At 38.6% G+C, this 24,249-nt stretch overlaps 1 protein-coding gene across 1 annotated transcript in view; it reads left to right on the top strand.

The window, feature by feature from the left end:
- TBCK (TBC1 domain containing kinase) overlaps nucleotides 1–21,322 on the top strand; it is a 187,794-nt gene extending 166,472 nt beyond the window's left edge. Inside the window, exon 26 of the mRNA XM_033105921.1 lies at nucleotides 18,803–21,322. Coding sequence (XP_032961812.1) covers nucleotides 18,803–18,913 — 111 coding nt within the window. The 3' untranslated portion in view covers nucleotides 18,914–21,322. The remainder of the gene's footprint in view (nucleotides 1–18,802) is intronic.
- The last annotated feature ends 2,927 nt before the right edge of the window (nucleotides 21,323–24,249 follow it).

Below are 24,249 nucleotides of genomic sequence, written 5' to 3'. Positions count from 1 at the left end.
AAAGCCATGGTATCTAAATATCTTGATGTAATTTATTAAATAACAGTAATTTGTTTTCCAGTACTACTTTGTGTATGACAATAGTATAAAATGTGAATTTTAAGTATTATTTTATGTGTGGTGATAGTATAAAAGTTCTAGAGTTTGGGAGTAGCGTCAGCAGAATGGCAGAGTAGGCAGCTCTAATATCCCACTCATTCACAGAAACATTGAAAGCAAGTAGAAACTGTACTATGTGGATGAAAGCTGCAAAAGCAGACATCTTTGTCTTCTTCCTGTCCTTAGGGGAAAAGCTTTCAGTCTTTCACCACTGGGTATTGTTAGTTGGATTTTTTCGTATGTCCCTTTTGTCATGTTGAGGAAATTCTTTTTCTATTCTTAGTTTATTGAATGTTTTTATCATGGAGTGGTATTGAATTTTGTCAAAAGCTTTTTCTGTACCAATTGAGATGATTATGTGTTTTTTCCCCTCCTTTCTATGAATGTGGTATATTGATTTATTTTCATATGTTTAACTACCCTTGCATTCCTAGCATAAATACCACTTAGTCATCGTGTGTAATTCTGTGTTCCTAAATTCAGTTTGCTAGTATTTTGTTGAGGATTTTTGGATCAATATTCATCAGGGATATTTGTCTATAGTTTTCTTCTGTCAAGGTCTGGCTTTGGTATAAGAATAATACTGGCCTCATAGCATGAGTTAGGAAGTGTACCCTGCTCTTCAGTTTGTTGGAAGAGTTTGAGAAGGATTGGTGGTAATTCTAGCCAAAGCAATTAGGCGAGAAAAAGAAATAAAAGATATCACAATTGGAACATGCATTAATATCCCAGAGCTGCAGTAAAAGGTAACACAAACTGGGTGACTTAAAACAACAGAAATTTATTCTCATAGTTCTGGAGGCTGCGAGTTTGAAATCAGGGTGTCAACAGGGCCATACTTCCTCTGCAGCTCTAGGTAGAATCTTTCCCATCCTTTTCCCAGCTTCTGGTGGTGGCCAGCAATCCTTGTCACCCACAGAGTAGGAGAAAATATTTGTAAATTATATATCTGATAAGGATTTAATATCAGAATACAAAATCAACACACAAAGATCAGTTATGTATCTCTTCACTAAGAACTTCTACAACTCAACAACAGAAAGACAGCAAAGTTTAAACTGGAAACTATTTAGACATTTAAGACATTTCTCTGAAGATACACAAATGGCCAAAAAGCACATGAATCTAAGATACTTCACATCACTAGTCATTAGGGAAATGCAAATCAAAACCACAGTGAGCTGCCACTTCATACCCAAGTATTGGCAAGGATGTGTAGAAATTAGAACACCCCCTCAGGAGGAGTGTAAAATGATGCAACTTCTGTAGAAAATAGTTTAACAGTTTGGCAATTCCTTCAACATGCAAACATAGAATTATCATATAGCCAGCAATTTCACTCTTAGGTAAATAACCAAAAGAATTGAAAACAAGGTTTCAAACAGATACTTGTACACCAGTGTTCATAGCAGCATTATTTACAATAGTCAAAAAGTGGAAACAATGCAAGTGTCTATCAACAGATGAATAAACAAAATGTGGTATATACTATAATGCTATTCAGCCATAAAAAGAATGGAATTCTGATATGTGCTACAATGTGGATGAACCTTGAAAACATGCTAAGTTGAAATATACCAAACACAAAGGACAAATATTCTATGATTCAACTTATATGAAATACTGAGAATAGGCAAATTCATTGGGACAGAAAGTAAATTAGTGCTATTAGGGGCTGGGCAGGTGGGTGGAATGGGAGTTTTTTGGTTTAATGGGTACAGAGTTTCTGTTTGGGATGATAAATTTAGTAAACAACGAGCAGTGATGGTGGTACAACATTGTGAGTGTACTCAGTGGCACTGAATTGTGTACCTAAAAATTGTTAAAATTGCAAGTTTCATGCTATATATATTTTACCCTGATTTTTTAAAAGTTACAGGGTTTGATGTGTTCAGACTACCTCACTTTCCCCAGTTCATTTGAGCTCTACAATTTTTGGTCAGATTGTAATGGAAAATCTTTCATAGGGCAGTTCTGATCAGGTCTCATCTTTTTCCTGTGTGGGTATTAAAAAAAAAAAAAGGCAAAAACAAACAACAACAAAAAACAGTGTTTCCAGACAAGTAGCAGTTTTTCTTCTAAGTTGAAATCAGTGCATTGCAGCTGGCAGAGTCCTATTTTGAAAAGACTAAGAAAGCCCCAGATGAATGCTGTGAAGGAAAGCAGAGGTGCCAATTCTAGTCAGTACATTTACAAATTATCTGTGCAGATGTTGATGATTTTTATTTCAAACTCATATTTGGACTTGGGAATTTTTTGTTTTCAAAACAGTCAGCACTGATTGTAATTTTTCTAGTTTTACATCTTCTTGATACCTGGGAAATGAGCTACTGAAAATCCAACAAATTAAAATATTAAATAAAATAGCATGCAACTCAATAAAATAAAACGGCTCTCAGTATTGAATTTAACAAGTAGCAAAATATCATTGAACAACTTCAAGGAAGAGTCAATGAACCACTTGTCTGGTATGTGACAGTATTAAAATCGCCCATGTGACATACAAATTAGGACCTGAGTGTCTTTTGTAATACAAATGTGAAGGACATACTCTACAATGACCAGATGGATTGAATATATTGCCTAAAATCACACAGAATACAGAACAGATCTGAGACATACTGCTTATTCATGTACTTGAATAATGATAATCAGAAGATACATGATATCGTTTTAATTATGTATTCATTAACTATTTCCTGTAATTACAATTGATTAGCAATTTATTGCTATAAGACGGTTTCTTTACAATTACCACTTCACAAGGCTTTTGTATTTGGCCTAGCTTCCACATTAAATACATCAGAAAATCTTTAGAATCTGCCATTTCTTATTGAGAGGAAACATTGTTTCCTCCCAGAATAGGGCAAAAAAGGAGGACTACAAAGAGTTTAATTAGGGTCCCATGTAGATGCTTCTCTGTGCCAGAATTAAGTTCTAAATATCACTTGTCAGTTAATCTTTATTTCACGTTATCCGACAGGTTAAATAGTGAGCTGTTACATAATCAAGCATATCCAGATATTTTGTGACCAAAGTTATATAAGCATCAAGGATGGTCAGATAGTACCAAGTGAGTGGAGTCCTGAGTCTCTGAAATGCATACTCCTACTCCAGGGCGGATCAGATTTTGTGCTGATCCTTGCTGCTGTATGGCCAAGTTTAACTTGACAAGCCAAACAAATATAGACTGCATCTGTTGGTAGGGCTGATGGGAGTAGGATGACCTTTGTGTCGAAACAAGGATAAAGTAAATTCAAGCTTTGTGTCACATTTTAAATGAAAAGCATGTCAGGGTCTCACTCTTGTCTCATTACAGACAATCATCTTTCTAAAACTCATATGAGAAACTGCATCTTCAAGTGTTAAACTGAATTAGATCACCTGGGCATAGAAAGAAAACCTGCCAGCATGATATATACAGCAAGCTTCATTAAAAACAAACAAACAAAAAAATCTTACAAAACTGAAATGTGCTGAGTTAATCTCAGAGAGCAAGTGTATAGATCTGAACAGTAAGGCAATAAGGATTCAGATCAATGGGGGAGGCAGACATAGTCTACTATCCATGTCATGACCCCGTAAAAGGGTTGTTATATCCTTGAGCAGCATACTCAGATTTAAAGGAAATTTTGATTTTTAATATTATCAACTACTGTCTAGGGGGAAATGTGTGGTTTGTTTTGATACTCGTAGCAACCATTACTCACACTACCCTACTTCCAAGCTAAGGTCAAAGTGTCATATATCTCAGATTGACAAAACACCATCGTGAATTCCCCTCTTTCCTAGAAGTAAATTATCATGTTTAGCAAGAATGATGACTTAGCACCATAGCTTGCTTTAATGTGTTAGTGAGTTATTTTGTCTCCCCTGTAGGAAAATAATGTAGTGGGATCCATCTCCAGAGCTAGTGATGGGTCTCACACGGGAAAATGGCCAATAACACACACCAGAACAAAACGAAACTCCAACTGGTGTTTCTCTACCTTTACTGAGTCCTTAAGAAAAACTGTAACTAAACATCATATTGCTTTGTTAGTCACTGAAACTCATGAGACTTTAAAAATCTCTATCTAGATTATACTTTGTGGTTATCAGACCACTTAGATTTCATCTCGGCCAGTGTCACATTCGATAGCTTTTCATGAAGGAAAGAAATTGAAGGAATTTTTGACTTTCACTTTGTCTTGTCTTTGGAAAATGTTAGGAACAGCTGATTTTACCCTTAAAATGTTACATTCTTGACGTTAACTCAGTACTTTTATGTCATTAAAATAAATATTCATCTGAAAACATAAGAGCCAATGGCAAGTAATAAGCCATGGGTGCTATTATTCTTTCCTTTAAAACAAAACAAAGCAAACCACCTCTCCAAAAAAGACAAAAAAAAAACAAAATAGAAAAGAGCAAAGCATATATATTTCTGATTAACATTAGATTCAAAAACCTAGACAAGAGACAATTTTTGTGGAGATTCTGTGACTAAAGAGTGTGAGTGGCTGATGCTTTCTACACGTGGCATGCAAGAATTAAATTTAAAATGTAGTACACAGGTGCTACATCTGATTACTTTCAACTGAAAATAATCAGATTTATAGAGGCAAATCATGACATTGCAGCTATTTTTAAAAATGACAGTTCAGTTATGTTTATTGACACTCCCCTAGAGGCCCAAGTTATTTAGCCTCTGGATGTTAGATTGCAAGTTAATTTGTATTGCAGGCAGTCATGTGGGGCTTCCACTCTCTCGTGCCACCTCTTACTTCCTGGATACCTTTTCCCAGTCCCTTTTCTCTCTTTAGTCCTGTCTCCTTCCTCTCTTTGCTCAAGCTCTTTCTCTAGCGTTTGGTCTCAGGCTAGAGATTGTCCTACTCTATGTGCTCAAAGGAAACCAAATGACTCTGAAAACACTTTTAAACCAATCCAGCATACTTCTATGTGTCGTCCCTATAGTAAACTTCTGGGGCTGCAGATAGTACCTGCCTAGTTTTTCAGATTAATGGTACTTTTAAAGCACTCTCTATGTGATCTTTACCTGTCAGAAAATGTATTAGGCCTCTTTATAATTGTGCCTTCAGCATTTTGATAAAGAATGGGAACTGAATGTCCTTTATGAGTTCTAAATATACAAGAAATTCTTTCCCTATCTTGTTAGACCTATAAGCACTGGCTGTGGTGAAACTTGGCTTTCTTCCTGACTTCTCCTTGCCTTCTTGTCAGCAAATGTTTTGGTCTGTGGGTTTATGTCAGATTATAAGAAAACATTTTAGACATTAATGCAACTTGAGCACACTAGGCATCATATGAGGCATACCAGTGAAAATTCCCCTACATAACTGCATTTGGTAAGTGACGGGGAATAACTTACTGTAGAAGACTCATGAACTAAAACCTGTCCCATAGAGTCCCTATTCTCAGAGCTTTTCAAAAGTTACGTGAAATAAAAATCGGGGTAGGAGTTGTAGTAAAGGGGACTTTAAAACACCTACTCTATACTTTGGTTGTCTGTTCTTTAACATGTTTACGAGATGTGTTTTGTATATAAGAAGTTTTTTAAAAGATAGAGAGAGCTCATTTCCAATTTCCCGGAAAAACTGCCAAGTCATCACCTCAATCCTGTGATCTCTGGCACCTCTATTGGTGACTTGTCACTGGATGAAAGTTATTTTGTCTCAGTACATGTTATTCTTCATACCCACCCTGCACTCCACAGCCCACCATGTAATTAATTACTACCTACCACAGGAATGTTTGTGGCTGATAAAAAACGAACCACAGACGCCCTCCGGCTTGACCTACAGAGGTTTGGACTTGGCTGTGATCCATCACAGCTCTAACTGTTTTGAATCTGAGTTTTTATTGTATACATTCTTTAAAGAGCATAGTATACTGTATGTAATAGGACTAGTGGCTTGGACACAGTATGGGTTTACTGTTCTTGGTTGTCTAGTGTAAACAGAAGTTAATGAATGATTGTTGCTGCTATTCTAGTCCCAACTATACAGATCAAAGGAAAATATACCAGGGGGCTCTTTTGAGCTCCTGATGCATGATGGTATTAAATGATGGAATTTTATCAGAAGAGGCTATCCTTTAATATGAGCCAGTATACTTTTTTTATTAGAATAACAACTATTTTCAAACACATTTTATGTCATATCTAAAATTGTTTTCTCCTATTTTTTTAATGTCAACTTTAAAAAATTTCCAGGTAGTCATTCCTGGGAGGACTTGTTGACATTATAAGCTATTGTTAAACACTAATCTGTAAATCTACAGGAAGATCCCAGTTGCCACATGCATAAACACTAGGTCACTATCAACTATCATAAATTTTAATATTAAATGAATTAGTATAAAGGAAAACATTTTTAACGTAGAGTCCATCATGAGTTTTAGAAGGTCTCTGAACTAATTAAAATCATATATAAAGTATTCTATATATTTGTCATTTTTTTGACAGAGGATACTTCTTACCTTTCATCTGATTGCCAAAAGTATCTGTGACTCAGTAAACTGTAAGACTCACTAGGATATGTCACTGCTCCATTATAAATACTGGGGATGCCAAAAAAATGTATACACATTTTAAGAGATGTTATCTATGCTCAAGCAGTAGTTTGCTGCAATCAGAAGTGTCTGGACGCTGATGGTAGTAACCACTTTGAGCACCTCTTGTAAGGGCAGAAGTCAAACGTGACTTGTATTCATTTCTTGTTATCGGTATATATTGAGTATTACAATTAATACAGGTTTTTTTTTTCCTTTTTTAAAATGTGTATACATTTTTGGCACCCCCTGTATTTTACCATGAACACTGTAAAGCCCTACTTTACATCCCATTGGGACACAGCTGCCTTTTAAATTTGAATCTCTACAATGGCAAGGCGTTGTAAATGGCTCTCCTATTAAAGGATCAACTGGAGAAAGGAAAGAGGAGGAAGAGAAGAAAAAAGAAACTTGCCTATAGTAAGCATTTACGATAAGTCAAGCACTTCTACATGATATCTAGTTTGATCCTCCCAACACCACGTTCAGTGTACCGTTCAAGTGCATTATTATTACACATTTAACAGGTGAAGACACTAAGGCCAAAAGTGCTCAGTGACTTACCAAAGATCCCACAGCTAACCAGTGACAGAACCCTGGTTCAAACTCTGTGCTGTCTAACTACAAATTTCCTATGCTTTCCTCCATACCACCCAGGCTGTTTGAAATAGCTGATTCTCTCATCTCATCTTCTTAACTATTAGCAACAAATTATACAGAAAGTCACTGTTTGTCTTATCACCCTGTTAACTAGGTCTGAATTTCTCTCATCCCCCTTCCTAACTGTCTTCCATCAGGTCACTAATATCTGTGCCTGTCTTACTGCAAGTGTACACTGTCCCTGCCTGCAGCCCCCTTCCCTCCCCCGGTTCTACCCTACAATCAGAGTGAACTTCTTGAAAAGGAAATCTGATCATTGTCAAAATGCCTCTCTGACTTCCCATTGCCTTCAAAAGAAAATTGAAACCCTAAGATGATGTGTTACAGAAATGTACACTTGAAACCTATATAATTTTACTAACCAGTGTCACCCCAATAAATTTATAAATAAATATTTAAAAAAAGAAAGGAAGGGAGGGAGAGAGCAAGGGAGGGAGGAAGAAAGAAACCTTAATCATGGTTTATAGGACCTTTTATTATCTGGACTCTGCTTTGCTTTCCAAACTCATCCCACCCTGCTCTCCCCTCACCCTCTTAGATTTCAGCCCTAATTAACTACTTACAGTTCCTTATGCACAAACTGTCTGTTTTGTACTTCTCTCTATTTGGAGCATTCTTCCCACTCTGTTCACCTGGGTAACTCCCATTTGCTTCAAAGGCCTTTTATATGGAACTCTTTATAAAGGCTGCTTTCTTAACTCCTCACGTCTGGGACTAAGTCCCCTTCTCAAATGCTCATAGAAAATCTCTGCATTGGGACCACTATCATACATAGAGTTTCTGTGTGCATTAGATAATAACCCATCCTTCCTTTAGAAGCACACGGCACCTTGTAAGGGCACAAAACTTGGGGAGACGATGGGCTACATTTCAGGCTCCACTTACCCCCTTTCCACGTTCTCTCACTCAGAGCCCAATTTGTACAACCATATATGATGGCTCTCTGTTGTATTTGTCAGAGGGCATTGTGAGGGCCTGTTCTCTTATCTGCATCTCCAGCTAAACTCAGGGATTGTGTTGTATTCACTGTTGTACCCCTAACCCCCGGCGTGGTGCCTTTCGGGTAGTAAGCACTCAATAAATATTTGATGGTTGGATTCATGGCTAAGTTAATGAATGAACACATGAAAAGTAATAGTTTGCAGTCAACTATGCGTTTGCAGGAATTGGTAAAAGGAGGAAGGCAAAAAAAAAAAAAAACTACTAGTGTCAACTAGTTTAATTCAAGACCACAAACACTGAGTGCCTACATGATGGAATCTATTGTGAGGAAACAAATGACAAGGACATAGTCTGTTGCCCTCATAAAACTTCCACTACCGTTAAGAAGATAAGACATGTGTACAACTGATTAAAACTCGAAGAGGAATGTGGCATGTGCTATATAAGATTTATAATTGAAGCTCTAGAAAATCAATGAGGAGGAAGAAATTTCTTCCAGTTAAATGAGAAATTACTAAAGCTTCATGGAGAAGGTGATAATAGACCTAGACCTTGAATTATGGGTAGAATTTCAGTAAGGAAAAGTGTTGGGAGGAGGACCTTAGGAAGGAACATTCCAGGCAAAGGAAGTAGCACAGGCTGACTGAAAAGCACAGGGCTTCTTGGAACAGCATTTTAGCTGCAGATAAGGCTGTTTACAGATAGGAGAGTCTGATTATAGACGTCCTTGAATGCTACGCTACGGAGTTCACATTTTACAGGTGGGGAGCTATTAAAGGTTTTTAAGAAGGAAAGTGACACAATCAGCTGTATTTTAGAAAGTCATTTGGAAAATTACTTTGAAAGTGTCTTCCCTCTCTTTTGTCCTTGATCCCAATGAAACAGAAACTTTAAAATACCAAGAACCAGAGACCAGTTTAAGAATTGTACTCTCCCTACATTCCCAGTTTATTTCAATGCGAGAGTCTTCCCAGAGTCTACCTTTATGTTGACCTTCTATCTCAAGCTTGCAATTTCCCACACTCCAAATAGTTTCTAAGCCCCCAGAGTTAGCAAAGCTCAGGGGGCTGTGGGGAAAAGACAACAGAAGGGGTTTGTCTGAGGCTGATAGCCAAAGCTCTGCAACTTTCAAAAGGAGACAGGAGAAATGGCCCCACTACTTTTATTATGTGGTTCAGGGCATCTAGTAACATCCTGTCACTATCTTCTCTTACCTTATTTGAGACACTAAAGGATAACCTTCTTATTAACCATTATATTCATGTATTTATATAAAGATAAGCAAGTATAGGTCTAAAATAAAGAATTTTTTTTGTCCTCAAAATGCAAAGAAATGTTAGACTTAATATTATCAAAATGAAACTTTCAGTAAGAGCTTTTAGGTGCTCCATATTAGGTCCTAACTGACTAGATAAGCATGCTATTCCTTGGAAGGGATCCACAGATCTTGACTCACCTAGCTTAACAATAATAGCCCTCTGAAGGAAAAAAAGCTTTATACAACAGTAACTGGGGTCTCAGGATTTCCTGAGGGTCTTCCGTGATGTTACCATGTAGGCAGCAGAGTGCCAGGTAAAATTGAAAGGGAAAAACTAAAAGCACAGGAACCACTTAGGGATTAATTCAAGAGTAATCAGGGTCTCATATGGAGTAGGAACAAAAGAAGGAAAAGAAAGAATGGATCCAGGACAAATCACGGAGAGAACTGGCACTGCTTGGTGCCTAATTGAATGTGAAACTACAAGAGGTGTTTTGTTTGTTTGTTTGTTTGTTTGTTTGTTTGTTTGTTTGTTTTAACTCAAAGATAACCTTAAAGTTTCCAGATTGGGTTTGGGCAGAGGTTGCTGATACCTTTAACAGAGATAAGGAAGAGGAAAATAAAGTAGATTTGTAGGGAATATGATGAATTTTGGACATACTGAGTTTGAAGTGCTAATGGGACCTCAATATAAAATGTCAGTCAAGCATTTAGAAGTTCAGACTAGAATTCAAAGGAGAGTTAAAACGAGATGTGTATACATAGAATCCTTTAGTTATGAAATGAACAGTATTCTACAATACAGAAAAATGATGTAGCGTCTTTCTTTGTTATAATTAACTGTAAGAGCTTATAAAGGCATTATTCTAGAAAGGAAGACAAATTCCAGGTGATAGCCTCAGCAAGAGATTATGGAGAGACCATTAAAAGATATAACATACTTGCTTCAATAAATTGTAAAAAGCCATTGTCTCCATTATAAACTAGCTTATAATAAGAAAAAATGCTTTAGTGCAAATGATTGGTAGAGGAAGTCAACAAAGAAAACGAGATCTAAGGAAAATGGAAGAGGAAGGAAAGGAAAACACCATTTTGACATGTAAGGAAAAATATCTATTATTAGGACTTCAACAAAACAAAAAAATTGAATACAAGTTGCACTGACTTATATTATGCTGGGAAATCATGTGCAGATATCATCTTTATTTTTCTTGCTATTTTTATTCAAAAAGTGTACTTTAAAAAATTTAAATCCTCTTCCTTTAATTGTCATGACATTTTGTTAGAATTACACATAAGAGAGTACACTAAAAGAGACAAGAGAAGTTTATATCGCACATTAAAATATTAACTTACCTTTTTTTACATACCTCCTGAGTGGCCCGCATACCACTAAAAATTACCAAGAGTAGAAGTGAAACTTTCACTGCATCCTTTTCCAAGTCTTTCAGCTCCTTCAGTTCCTTAACGGTGGAAATGAACTGAGGAGAATGTCTCTCCTCTGGCTGCGCTGTGTACTTCTACATTAAAATTATCACACTTTATTATTTTTTTATTTCTGTATTTATCAGCTTCATCATCAATACTTTTTTGTGTAAATGCGGGGTTTTTTATAGATGACATTTAAAAACATCATTTTGAAAATTCATCTTACCTCTTTCAACTCCTACGAGTTGAGTGAAGGCCCTGTTAGTAAAGGTTAAAAGAAGATAGCACTTGACTCTTACCAGCACCAGTGAGATAGTTCCCTTACTATTTGCCCTCAAGTCCTTCCTACCTCTTCCACTGGGAGTAAGGATGTTTCACCTGTGCCTGCTATACTGCCTGACACACAGTAAATGCTCAAAAAGTATTTGTTCAATGAATGACCCAGTGATTCAGCAGATATTAGAACAAATACCATGTACTAGACAGTGTTCTGGGCATTGTAGGAACAGTAATAAGTAAAACACAGTCCCTCGTTGCATGGAGCTTACAGTACACTGGGAGAGACAGTCAAGAAAACACAGACATCAAGTGGTGATAAAAGCTGAAATGAAAAATAAGGTAGGATGAGGGAAAAGAGCTCTGGTGGCTTATTTTCTTTATAACGTGATCAGTGAAGTCCTGATTCTGAGTGAGATTGAAAACCACTAGAATATGGGGGACAAAGGGTATTGTATGATCTGACTTTTTAAGAGAATCATTCTGGTTGCCATGTAGAGAAATACTGTAGGGGACAAGGATAAAGCAATCGGACAAGAAAGTACTGCAATAATCTTCTTGTAAGTAAGAGGTGAGAGTAGCTTAGACCAGGAGATGAGATGAAAGAGGGTGAGGATGAAAGAAGGGTTTGTAGATTTGCAAATCATGTGAGACCTCCTAGACCATGGAAAGACCTTTAGATTTTATTCTGCATAAAATGAGAGGCCATTAAGGGGCTTTGAAAAGAGAGGTTAGATGATCTTTCATTTGTAAAGGATCACTCACATTGTGTGGTGAATAGACCTGGGAATAGAAATGAAAAGAGATAGAAAGCACAAACCCATAGATTAAAGGAGACTTAAAAGACATCCATCCATCAGTCACAGTGTGTGGACCTTGTTTGGATCCTGATGAAAATAAATAAATTGTAAATATACATAATTGAAGGATGGATGGATGGATAGATGATGTTTGTGAAGTAATTGGAAATTTGAACAGGTACTGAATAAGTATAGTAAGGGATTATTGTTAATATTTTCTAGGTATGATAATAGTACTGTGGATGTATTTTTTAAAGTCTTTTTTATTTCAAAGATACATATTTATATATTAAATAGTACACAGGATTTACATCAAAACAATAGATGTGGTTGAGAGGAGTCAGAGGAATAAAGGTAATAAATTGGCTAAGAGTTACAGTTTTGAAGCTGGGTGTTAGTTACTTAATGGCTCATTATACCATTCTTATCTGCGTTCATATGTGTGTGTGTGTGTGTGTGTGTGTGTATATACATTTTTTTAGTAAAAAGAGAATGGAAAGAGATGAAATGGAGACAGAAACTATAGGCAACAAAAAATTAAAACAAGAAAACACAATAAGTTAGTGCACTACAATTATTTATATATTCCCTTACATTACACAAACTGTTAAAAATATTTTTAAGATAAAATCTTAACACTATCAAATTTCATAATTTCAAAGATTGGTTCCAAGAATAGAAGACTAATGTACACCATAGCATGGATTCTGACTATCTCACACACCATTGGAATAGTTATCCTTAAAATAAACATGGGTCAGAAAGCCTGGTCTACGTAATGATTATTTTGTAAACCCTCCCATTTTTTTGTTGTGGTTATCACATAATTAACCGTTTTCCAGTGTGTATCCTGATATTACCTGTTCTGCTCCTTTCTGCTCACAAGTGCCTGTGTTAGGGTGTAAGAGGATCACTGACCTTGTGTTCACCTTCTTGGTTTTGCCTTGCTGCTGCTTTTACTTCTGTGAGTGAAATCAGGAAGACAGCCACTGCCTAATTGTTATTAGATATTACTGCTGTGAAAACTGGTCTCACACCTTATGTAGTACTTGTTATTCAGCGTTAAAGAGGTATAATTGACATATAGGAATTGTATATATTAAAGGTGTTCAACTTTATGTTTTCATGTATGAGTACATATACGTTATGAAATAATCACAAGCAATCTAATTGGCATTTTCAATCACTCACAGTTACCATTTTCTTTCTTTTTTTCTAAGCAAGTTTCAAGTATACAATACAGTATTGTTCAACCTGTTATACATAGTAAGTGTAGCCATCATGCTGTACATTAGATCTCCAGAACTTTTTCATCTTCCATAACTGAAACTTTGTACCTTTTGACCAACATCTGCCCACCTCCTCCCCCACGTCCCCTTGCCCCTGGCAACCACCATTCTCCTCTTCTTCTGTAAGTTTGATTATTTTTGTTTCCACATATTAGTAAAATCATGCAGTATTTGTGTTTGTCTCTGGCTTATTTCACTTAGCATAATGTCCTCCAGGTTCACCCATGTTATCACAGTGGCAGGATTTCCTTTTTTAAGGTTGAATAATATTCGCGCGTGTGTGTGTATCTGTGTGTGTGTGTGTGTGTGTGTCTGTGTGTATGTCTCACATTTTCTTTATCCATTATCCGTTAATGGACATAGGTTGTTTCTATACCTTGGCTATTGTGAATAATGCTGCAATGAACATGCAAGTGCAGATATCTCTTCAAGATCCAAATGTCATTTCTTTTGGATAAATACCCAGAAGTGGAATTGCTAGGTCATAGGATAGTTTTATTTTCAGTTTTGTGAGAAGCCTCCTGTTTTCCAGAGAGGCTGAACCAATTTGCAGTCCCACCAACAGTGCACAAGGGTTCCTTTACGTGGTTGATTTAAGAAAATAAACTTACATAATGTTCGTAAGAAAATAAACCTCAGTGTGTTAATTATAAAATGTTTGAATACAGAAAAAACGTACTCAGTTATGGGAGGAATACAATAAAGATTGAAAGAAAAAATGACATTTCAAAATTATATTTTAATAATTGAGGGAAGAGATCAGTGGAATATTTCATAAATCATTCGTACCTCTTTCCTACTAATCTTTGTCACAGCTCGTATGTTTCTAATTGGAATCACTGAGATGGGCGGTTGAAATGAACCAGACCTTTATTAATGACCCCAGAAATCTCTTAAATAATCAGGACAAGACAGCACTTGAGTTAAATTAACCCACAGCCACACTGTAGCCTAGATGGAGAAATCATCCCATATTCTATTTCTTATCTAAAATATGCTTCTCTGAATTGCCTAGCCAAACTCTTAGAAATAGTACATAATTTGCATGAGGTATCAGCCTAGCCCCAACCACACGGTGTCAGAAATGTTAAATGTGCATCATATTTTCACTATTCCAGACGAGTACAGAAGAGGACAGTTAAGACTAATACAGCATCAGTCTCACATCCATAAAACCAAGAAAATGAAACTACTACCGCTGCTTATTATAGGATAATTGCCAGTTTCTTCACTCGGTTCCATGCCCAACCAAAAGTAATACTGTGTTTCCGTTGTGGGGCAGGGGAAGGAGTGGACAAGTAAATGGAAGCAAGAAGAAGACTGCTCAGTTGGAGCTTCGCCAGGGTGTTAGCCAATTCATGCCAGCTGTCCAGGCACAGATAGGAACTTAAAACTCACATGACCAAAGCTTCACATCAAGAAAATGGACTGTCCTGTAGTGTGTTCCTTGCAGAGGTGTGCAGAAGCCCCGTTTTCTTAGCTTCCTGCTGCTACTGTGAGCTCTACCCAAACCTGTGTCCTAGGACACCCAGTGACAAGCTGCGTGAGCTTGTTCTGTGCTCCTCTCTAACCTTACCTCTCCTCAGCCTTTCATAAATGTCTTGGCGTTGGTTAACCTGCACTGCTCTGTGGCAGATCGAAAATCCTTTTCCTCCACTCACTTGTAGAACTTGACTTCCTCTGGACAAACATGCCACCCTCTTAGTCCAGGCTAAATGCCAGGTAAAGAGAGAACAAGATGGAATGGCACCCATGAGGGCCTGCCACTGCCAGACAGTGCTGCTTTGAGATGTGCCAACCCAGGCCCCAACAGAACCTGCAGACCAGAGGAATGAAAAATGCCAGCACTTTGCCCTCTGCACGCAGGACACACGCGGCAGTACCACCCACCAGTGGTGCAGCTGCCCTGCAGTCTGAGCCCCCAGATGCTGTCCTAGCTCAAACCACATCCTGCCAGCTCCACAGTGGGGCATCGCCCTGTGGCTCAGTTGGTTGTGCAGTTTGAGGAACCCCATGCTGTCCACATGGGACTTGGTCTCACAAATCCCAGCCCTAGGAACATGTTAGCTTCTTTGTACAAAGTAACTTGCTCTCCACACAGGACTACACCTATAAAAAGTGTAGTTTGAGGGCCCAGACAAACCTGACCAGCAAATAAATTCCATTATCTGATAAAAGGATTCTTAATGCTGGCAACACAATAGAATCACTTGGGAGGATAAAAAAAGAAAAAACAAAAAAAAACTGAACTGGGCGCTCCGTCCTAAAACACTCCACTTATTACTTGTCTGGAGTGGCCTGAGTATCACTGTTTACTGAAAGCACCCAGATGCTGGTGACTTCATAACCGTTGGGCCAATGTGATATCCTGCCACTTCCAGCAAGGAGATTGCTCAGGAAGTCTAGGTGTGTGATTTCTCCTCGAGGTCAGGCCTCTCCCAAAGCTGCAGCTTACACAAGGCCCTTAACCAGCAGAGCCCAGCGCCCTGTGTGTTTACTCAATAAAACTGCCCAAGCCCTGCCAGATAGAGAGTAAAAGAAGTAAAAGACAGATGACACCCTGAACTATTCATGCCTGGTCATCCCCTGTCCCACCACATACCTTCTCCAGGAGCGATGTGACCTTTTTCACAAGCTGGAAACCATCCCTTTCTTCCTGCCTAACCTGTCAAGCTACAGCCACGGAGAACCCTACCTGATCAATGTAACAATTGTGCCATCACATCTGGTCCTCATTCTCTTCAGTGTCAGTGAGAGAGGATGGACAGATAGGAAGAGCTCCCACAGTCCCCGTTAAATTCAGGTTAACCATCCATCCCACTTGATATTGCTTGTTACTTTTTCCTCCACTGAACTATACGCCCTGCAAAAACTAGAGGTAGTGCCTGGTACGTAGTAGGTACTCAGGGAACTGTCTGATTGGTGAATGAATGAGCAAATGAACGAATAGGTGGAGAAGAGTTGCTTCTGGAGTGGAAAAAACGGCCTCACTGTTCGGGGCCACTATTTAACGGGGACAGTTGGAAACACGAGCAGTGCAACTGTCTTCACCTGAAAACCCATCGTTTGCTCTTCCTTTACTTAAGGACGCCCGCGCTTTTTTTTTCAAGGCACCGAAACTTGTCATGTCCTTGTCCTCTATTTCTCCTTTCTTCCCCAGACCCCCCACATAGCAGCACCCTGATTTTTCCAAGGTGTTCTATGTACTGCTTTGCCTGGACCACTTTCCAGCTCCACAACAGGCTCATAGTTCTGCCCCTCCTTGCAATAGCAGTGGGAACGGTTTCTGGCTCTACAGCAGAGTTTAAGAGAGATTAGTTAAATGTACAGTAAGTCCTTCCCTGCTTGTTTTCTGACTTCTGCAGTGTTTCTAATGTATCAAACGCTAAGACTGCTTATCCACAAGTCCTTCTGAGTGGTGGTATGTTTATCTGAGAATTCCGGCCTGCGTGGTAATTGCACTGCCGCCTGTGGGAGAAGGAAGCCAAGATGTTTCGGTAATCCTACGGTCCCAGAGTCTGCTGTCTGCACTTGACTCGAGCAGACGAATGGGGGCCGCTGTTCTTCAGGGCTAGGGTTCAAAGAGGCATCAGTGAGAAGAACAGGGTGAAGACTAGCTCACGTTGGCACTCTAGGTTACCTGATACCTTTTGAAATACAGGTGCCCTATTTTTCTTCAATATTAATTACTACTAAAGACACCCTCTGTGGCTCGAAAATAGTATAGGATCTGAAATGTGAATAGCCCATTACATCTCCGTAAAGGCACTGCAGAGAATGATGGAGAAGATAAGTGGGGTCACACAGTAGTGAGATCCATTTATGTGAGTTGTTTGCAGGAGTGCTGAGATCCCAGGGCTGCAACGTCTATCCCACCTAGATGCTAAGACTTTTATTTTTTTGGCTTAAGACAATATCTTTCAAAAATACTGTCCATGGACTACCTGCTTTAGAATCATCTAGTGGTGTTTATGGGAAACCAACAAACGAAAAAATATCGCATTCCTGAGCCCCAGAACAATAAAGCAGAATCTCTGGGGCCGAGGCCTAGAACGTATCCTGACCAAACCATCCAGCTAATTCTTTTGAGCCATAAAGTCTAGACTGCTGCCTTGAGACTTCACCGAGTATTAGGCTTCAAATATTCTCAAGATGCAATAGCACTGTGAGCAGATATTCGTCATTTGTTATGAAGAATGTGAGGTCAGATTATGATGAAGTTATCGAAAAGAACGTGAGGACACAATACCCAAGGGGAGGAAAAGGATACCACCAAGGGGAGGGAATAGAGACAGAATGGCCAGAGCCAAAGGAAACCTTCCTTGCTTCATGCTTTTGCCCCAGGTTATATGTCATTTGTCACAGTTCAGTTCAACAAGCGTATATTGAGACCCTGTCATGTGTCCATCAGTAGGGGTAAAAAGAAAGAGAACAGGTTCACAGTCCTAGGGGAGTTTACAGTTTGGTAGAGGAAGTAGACCCTTAAATGGGAAATTTAAATATGTGTGGTCAGCCAACGGTAGGGCTATGCATAGAAATTTGGGGGAGCTGAGAAGAGGGGTTCCTAATTGAGACTTAGCTCCCAGAGAAGGAAGTACCTGAGTAGGGAAATAAGTAGAAATTAGGCAGATGGGGTTGGGGGTTCAGGGGGCTTTTGAGGAGGAACTAAAGGGGGCCCAGGAGTTGATGGGAAATGGAGGATGTTCCCAGCAGAGGGTGACCTGCACAACCAGAGGCTCTGAATCCTAAAGCGATCCATCTATCAGGGGACATAGCAGCAGTTCAGGACCTCTTTGTCGTAAAGTACAAGGAATGGAGAAAAGATTGGACAGTCAGTGAGCCTGGGTGGGTGGACAGGGACCAGGTCATGGAGATATGTGTATGTCTCGGTAACTCTTCACAGCCCTGTTTTGCTAGACATCTAGAAGACTTCTTGGATCAGGCCTTCAAATTCCTTCCACGTCATGGTCTCAAATTGTACATTGTGCTGCTCCAAAACATATGACAACCAGTTCATAGGCCCTCGCTGGGACATTGTAATGGCATTGCAATAACTAATAAGTTGGCAATAATATCAAAAGTGGTTCAATGTAGGTTTGAGACTATGTTGACTATCATTGGAAGGATACATGAAAAATAGGAATGATAATGACCTCTCCAGAGGGAGACCGAGAACAGGTAGGAGTAATCTACTTCTCACTATACGCTCTTTCATACTGTTTGAATTGTTTACCATGTGTATGTGTTGCCTATTCAAACAAGCTTGAAAGAGAACCAAAGAGACACATTTATTTCCTAGCATCAAGAGTTGTTTGTCAACAATATGAGTGATTTCATTTCTATTAAAAACCAAATTAACAATTCACTGATGAAACCGTGACAGCAATATTATCATTGAAGCAGTCATGTTTTCCACAGCTTGAGAAATAATGGGATTGGAGAAATACAAGTTTTGTATATCCTCTACAAATGTGGCCTTTTTTTCTTTTTTTTTTCAGTTTGCAGCTCATCTTGTGAAGATGAAATACCCAAGAATCTGTATTCTAGATGGTGGCATTAACAAGATCAAGCCAACAGGCCTCCTCACCGTCCCATCTCCTCAAATATGAAGAACCAAGAGTATGGCTGCCAGAGGGACAAAAGGGCATCAGCTCTCCACAGCACAGCTCCCCACGGCACAGCGCCCCACAGCACAGTTCTCCATGGCACAGCTCCCCACAGCCTTCCAGTCTAAGACAGAACCAGACTTCCAGACTGTTGCATTTCCATGAAGCTTTGTCATGACACATTTTAAGTCTCATGACCCAAATGTTCAGCTATTCAGGCAACAAACTTGACTGTACATGTAGTGCTGAAAGAATTTTCTTAACAGTGAAATCCGATCATGTATATTTAGCGCACTGCAACACAAAGCCAGAGGAATTCAGCTGACACGGCAGATTTAGCATTATCAAGAAATCTCACTTGCACTGAGAAAGCTGCCTTCCATTGCTCTGAACAGACAGTCCCAACAAAGGTATTATTTAGAAATATAGATTGAATGTGGGCTAAAATCATCTTTCCATGGTAATGAAAAGTGAAAAGCTACTCACAATGCATTCCTTATAGGTAAATGCTACATTTGGTAACTCAGTTTTGGCCCAGACAAGGGTGTGTGTGTGTGTAGAGGGAGAAGAATTTAGCCCATTGAAGAAAATATAATAGTCTACTTCCAGAAAAATGAAAGCATGAAATCATTCAGATTAGAATATTTGTTCAGCTCCTGTAGCAGAGAAACACAAAATAAGAGTGACTTAGACAAACTAGAACTTTCTCTCTCACTTAAAAGTTTGCATAGTCACTCTAGGGCTAGTGTATTGGTTTTGTAATCGTTAAGAACTCAGGTATCTTTTCTCCTTGCTATACCACCCTCAACACATGGTTTCCGTCTCATGGATCATGATGGCTGCTCAGCTCCTACCATCACATGTGCAATTTAGAAGGAAGGAAATGAAGGAGGAGGGGCTGGGGAAGAAAGGAATGAAAAATAGGGAAGAAGGAAAGATGGAAGAGAAGGGAGGACGTGCTTCTTCTCTTTAAGGACACAAACCAGAAGTTGCACATATTACTTCTGCTTACATACCATTGGCCAGAAGTTAGACAGATGGCCACACCTAGCTCTAAGGAAAACTAGGAATACAGTCTTTCTGAAAAAAAATTATTACTGTGTGTATTGAAGGACAGCTAGCAGCCTCTGCCACGTTATTTTAAAAATACTGTCCTTCATTGAATCTAAGACATACCACAATTTTATGTACTGAAGGAAGAAGTGCAGCCAAATAAACTATGACTCATCAGTTATAAGATGCATTCCTATTTCAGAAATGTGAAAAACATATTTGTCTTAGAATTATTGAAAAACAGTACATCTTTTATTCACTTTTATTTTAACTAAAACAGGTTCTATCCATTCCTCTTCAGTGTTGGGGCTACATAGGTAGAACATCTTAGTAAGAGCCTCAATTCAACTTTCTGGGCTCTGGTTTTGTTGTTGTTGTTTGTTTGGGGGTTTTGCATCTATTTTTTTTAATTGAGATATAATTTACATACCACAAAATTCTCCTTCTAAAACATACAATTCAGTGGTTTTTAGTATATTCATAAGATTGTGCAATCATCACTCTAATTCCAGAACGTTTTCATCACCAAAAAAGAAATTCTGTTCCTATAAGCAGTCATTCCCTATTAACCTCTCCCAAGGTCTTTGATTTAAATTTTGTATGTTGAGTGAGATGGGTAGCCAGTTTTCTGCTTTCATGTGGATATCAAGCTGTCCCAGGGGCATCGTTGTTTTGTATTACTCAATTAAATTGTAGTCATTCACCAAATATGTTTTGAATACCTACTATGTGCAAGACACTAACATACTCAGTAGTTTTGTCATTCTATGAACCCCATACAAACAATATATAAAGAAAAAATGTGATAATTAATGAGAAAACAAAATTTCACCACGGTTTCTCTAACATCTTTCTTGGACCATTATCTACCCTGGTTAGGGAAGTATTATTAAATCCTCCTGCCCTTTCCTTTAATCCTTGATAACGTATCTACTTCAGAGTCATAATGCAGTACTGATGGTCATTTGGAAATAGTGGCTCTGAGTTTTGACTTTGCCTTACTGAGAAGGCAGAGAAGGATGGAGGGGCGGTGATCTGGATTGAACGGGGTGGTAGTTAGATAGTGGAAGAGGATGAAGAGCTGAGTGTTCCGAGAAGATAATAGTAGCCAGTCTCCATCACAATTTTGCATTTTATCTTTCTCAAAACTTGATACATTTAGGCTTTTGGGGAAAAAAAGGAAGCTCTATAAACATTCAAATTGTGACTACTCAACAGTAAACTCTTCTCAACAGTAAAGTAAGAAAGAGCATACGATCACTGCCATGTTTACAGGCAGGGCGTGTTATTCGATGGCAGGTGGTTTCAGCAAAGTTGATGCCAACAACTATTTGTTGAATTAAACCTCTGTATTTAAAACACCCCCTGTATAAGCCGTGATTTGTAGAGGTCCTTTATTATAGCATTGACTCTTACACTGTCAGCACTTTCTGGCATCTGCAGTCTCTCCCCTCTGCCTGGAATGCCATTACCACCACCACCAGCCGTACACACACACACACAAATCCTTCATAATCCAACACCAGTAGCGTCTCCTCCAGCCTCTGACTTCCCTGTGCTGCAGTAAGAGCCTCAACTCTAGCAAACCATTCCATTCATACTTGTAATTGTAGAATAATTGCATCATTTTGCAATGTTCTATTCACATTTGAGCCCCATATTAACAGAGGAGCTCCTTTAAGGTCAGAGACCATAATTTATAACTTGTTATCTTCAGCAACCCACTGCACTGAATATGTTTCATGAATGTCAAATTGAGTTAAATCTCTAGCTTAGAGATTTTAGAATCTGTATGAATAGAAAAAAATTAAAACAACCCAGGTAATTATTCTTCAAGTGCCAAATTTATCTGGCACCCGATGATAATATAAAGAAATTGCAATCTCAGTTCCCTGAAGGAAGAAAGGATCTCTAATGTTCCACCCAGCTCTAAAATTCTATAATCCTAGTTGTGGGAACAAATAACTTTCAGCAACAGGGTAAGCTAAGTTAGTTGCATTGCTTTTCCAAAACAGAAACGTTAGATTAAAAAAGAATATTAAAAATGTCTAATACTTTACCAAAGTTGAAAGAAATAAACAAATTCCTTGATGTCAGATATGAAGAGGAACTGAAACACCATCAGGCCCTTTAGGTATCAGATCTCAACACCGGCTCTAGGAACTCTAGGAGGTTTGAACAGCACATACGAGTAGGTATGGAAGACACAGCTTTGGGCCTTCCAGTAGGGAGAAGGTATTAAGACTACTTTACAAAGTGACCGTCGCAAAAAACTCTGCTCCATGAAATGACTAGGACTAACTTCCCACCAAATCAGGAAAGTTACAGGGGAGATTGTCATGACCTGGTGTTCTGAGTGAAGGAAGACAAATCTCTTGAAGACGGACATAGACGTTCAAGGGAAAGGCTGGGGTAAGTCTCCAAATTAGAACAGGCTTTAGGACAGGTGTTCATCTGACTATTTAAAAATGAGAACTTTTGGAAAGCATAGGTGATGCCCAATCTTTTTTGGACTCCTCTGTTTCCAGCTCCAAATAGTTACTAAAAAAATACTTCTTTAGAGATTAATATCAATAGTATGATACAGCCTCTCTAAAGGATCTTAGGCGGTGGTCTCATCGGTGAAATCCACTATAAGGGGAATGACTGCCTGCTGCCTTGACAGCCGTAGGGTTGGTGGGTGTTTCACTCTATTGGAATCATATAAATAGTCATCTCATTAGGGTACATGCTGCCTCTACATATGCCTATTGTTAACCAAATAATGCATTTTTCTGGATAAACATTCTGGATAAACATTCATTAAGCCAAAGAGTGGAAGCAAAACAATATTTATGATAAATTTTTGTTTGGGTGTTGAGTCACAAGACCAAATACCCTTTCCAACTACCAACTTAGATTTCATGTGGAAAAATAACAGGGAAATGTTACAAACTTTAACTATCTGACACTAGAAATTGAGCACATGCAATTACTCTCACACAACCATTAGATTTTGTCATCCAATTGTATCTCATTTAATGTTAGAAGCAGTGCACATTGTAAATAAGCTATGTAAAATTGTACCCATATTTTTAAAAAGTTGTATGTATTTATATCTTTTCTGACTAATTTTCTTATTAATGTCTTATGAAAAGTGCTTGTCACATGAAGTGTAAATTTGGATGTTGGCAAATTCAGGACTCTATAGATAGATTTTGGTATTTGTAACTTCTACTGTGACTTTTAGGCCTAATGTCTCCTGCTGGATTGATATTCTTTAATATCCTTTCTAATCCCTTTCAGGGGACTTATTTTTAGTGTACATTGTTTGCAGCATTTCAGTAATACTGCTCTGTTCTAATGCTCACTATGACCAATAAACACTGCATGGATGGGTACCGAGGCACGTCTCGCCAACATTCCCGGATATTATGTATTAATCCCCTGGGCGGTGGAGGTTAAACCACTGTCCTGTCCAGGCTTAAGACTAAATCTGGAGCTATAACAAATGCATTTAAAACATTAGATCAGATTCTAAATATTGCTTCCTGCCACACTAAAAGACTCAACTTTTGAAAATAGTACTACTATTTGTGTTGGGAGCTGGAGGCGGATGTACAAATCATGAAGGTAAAAGGAATTTTAAAGTTCATCTAATCCAAACTTCATTGTTCTAAACAGTAACAGTGAAATAATTTTGCAAGTACCGCATAGCTAGTAAAAGATCCAAAATTGTAATTCTGCTTTCCTGATTCCCAATCCATTTCTCTGCTTTCCACATACAGATAGAGAAGGTAAACGACACCAATTTCAACCTATTGCACATTTATTACAGGTCAACTTTGTCAGTCCCTGTGTTCTCTGATGTGTAGGGTACAAAAGCAAAGCACTAAAAATGTTGGTTAAGCTCACCGTTCACTCTATGTTGTAGAGGTGCCACTTCATATTGGTTCCTAGCAGATGGCCTTCTTACCACCCTACCATTTCACCCATAAAGTAAAGATTTCCAAACACCAATGTGGTTAATATCCAGTCTACGGGGAGAACCACTGTTCTCAGGATCTTTTGCTATGGATTGAGCTACTTCTTCACCTCTAAGACAACATTATCCAGAAAACACATGCCTGGTAGAGAACCATGTTGTCTCAGTCTACAAGTCAAATCCTTGGTATGCAGCATCAAAGTGGGCCTTTTACCTTTGTCTTCTTTGTCTTAGCCAGGGGCTGGGCTCGAAGGATTGGGAAAGTCCTCATGTCAGCCTTCCAGTCCTCTGTGGAAAGCCGAGTGGGGGGACTAGCAGGAGG

The sequence above is a fragment of the Rhinolophus ferrumequinum genome, chromosome 5 (assembly GCF_004115265.2).
Source record: "Rhinolophus ferrumequinum isolate MPI-CBG mRhiFer1 chromosome 5, mRhiFer1_v1.p, whole genome shotgun sequence".
In the NCBI taxonomy this organism is placed as follows: Eukaryota; Metazoa; Chordata; class Mammalia; order Chiroptera; family Rhinolophidae; genus Rhinolophus; species Rhinolophus ferrumequinum.
The sequence above is the reverse complement of the archived record's forward strand: the minus strand, read 5'-3'. Positions and strand labels throughout refer to the sequence as shown.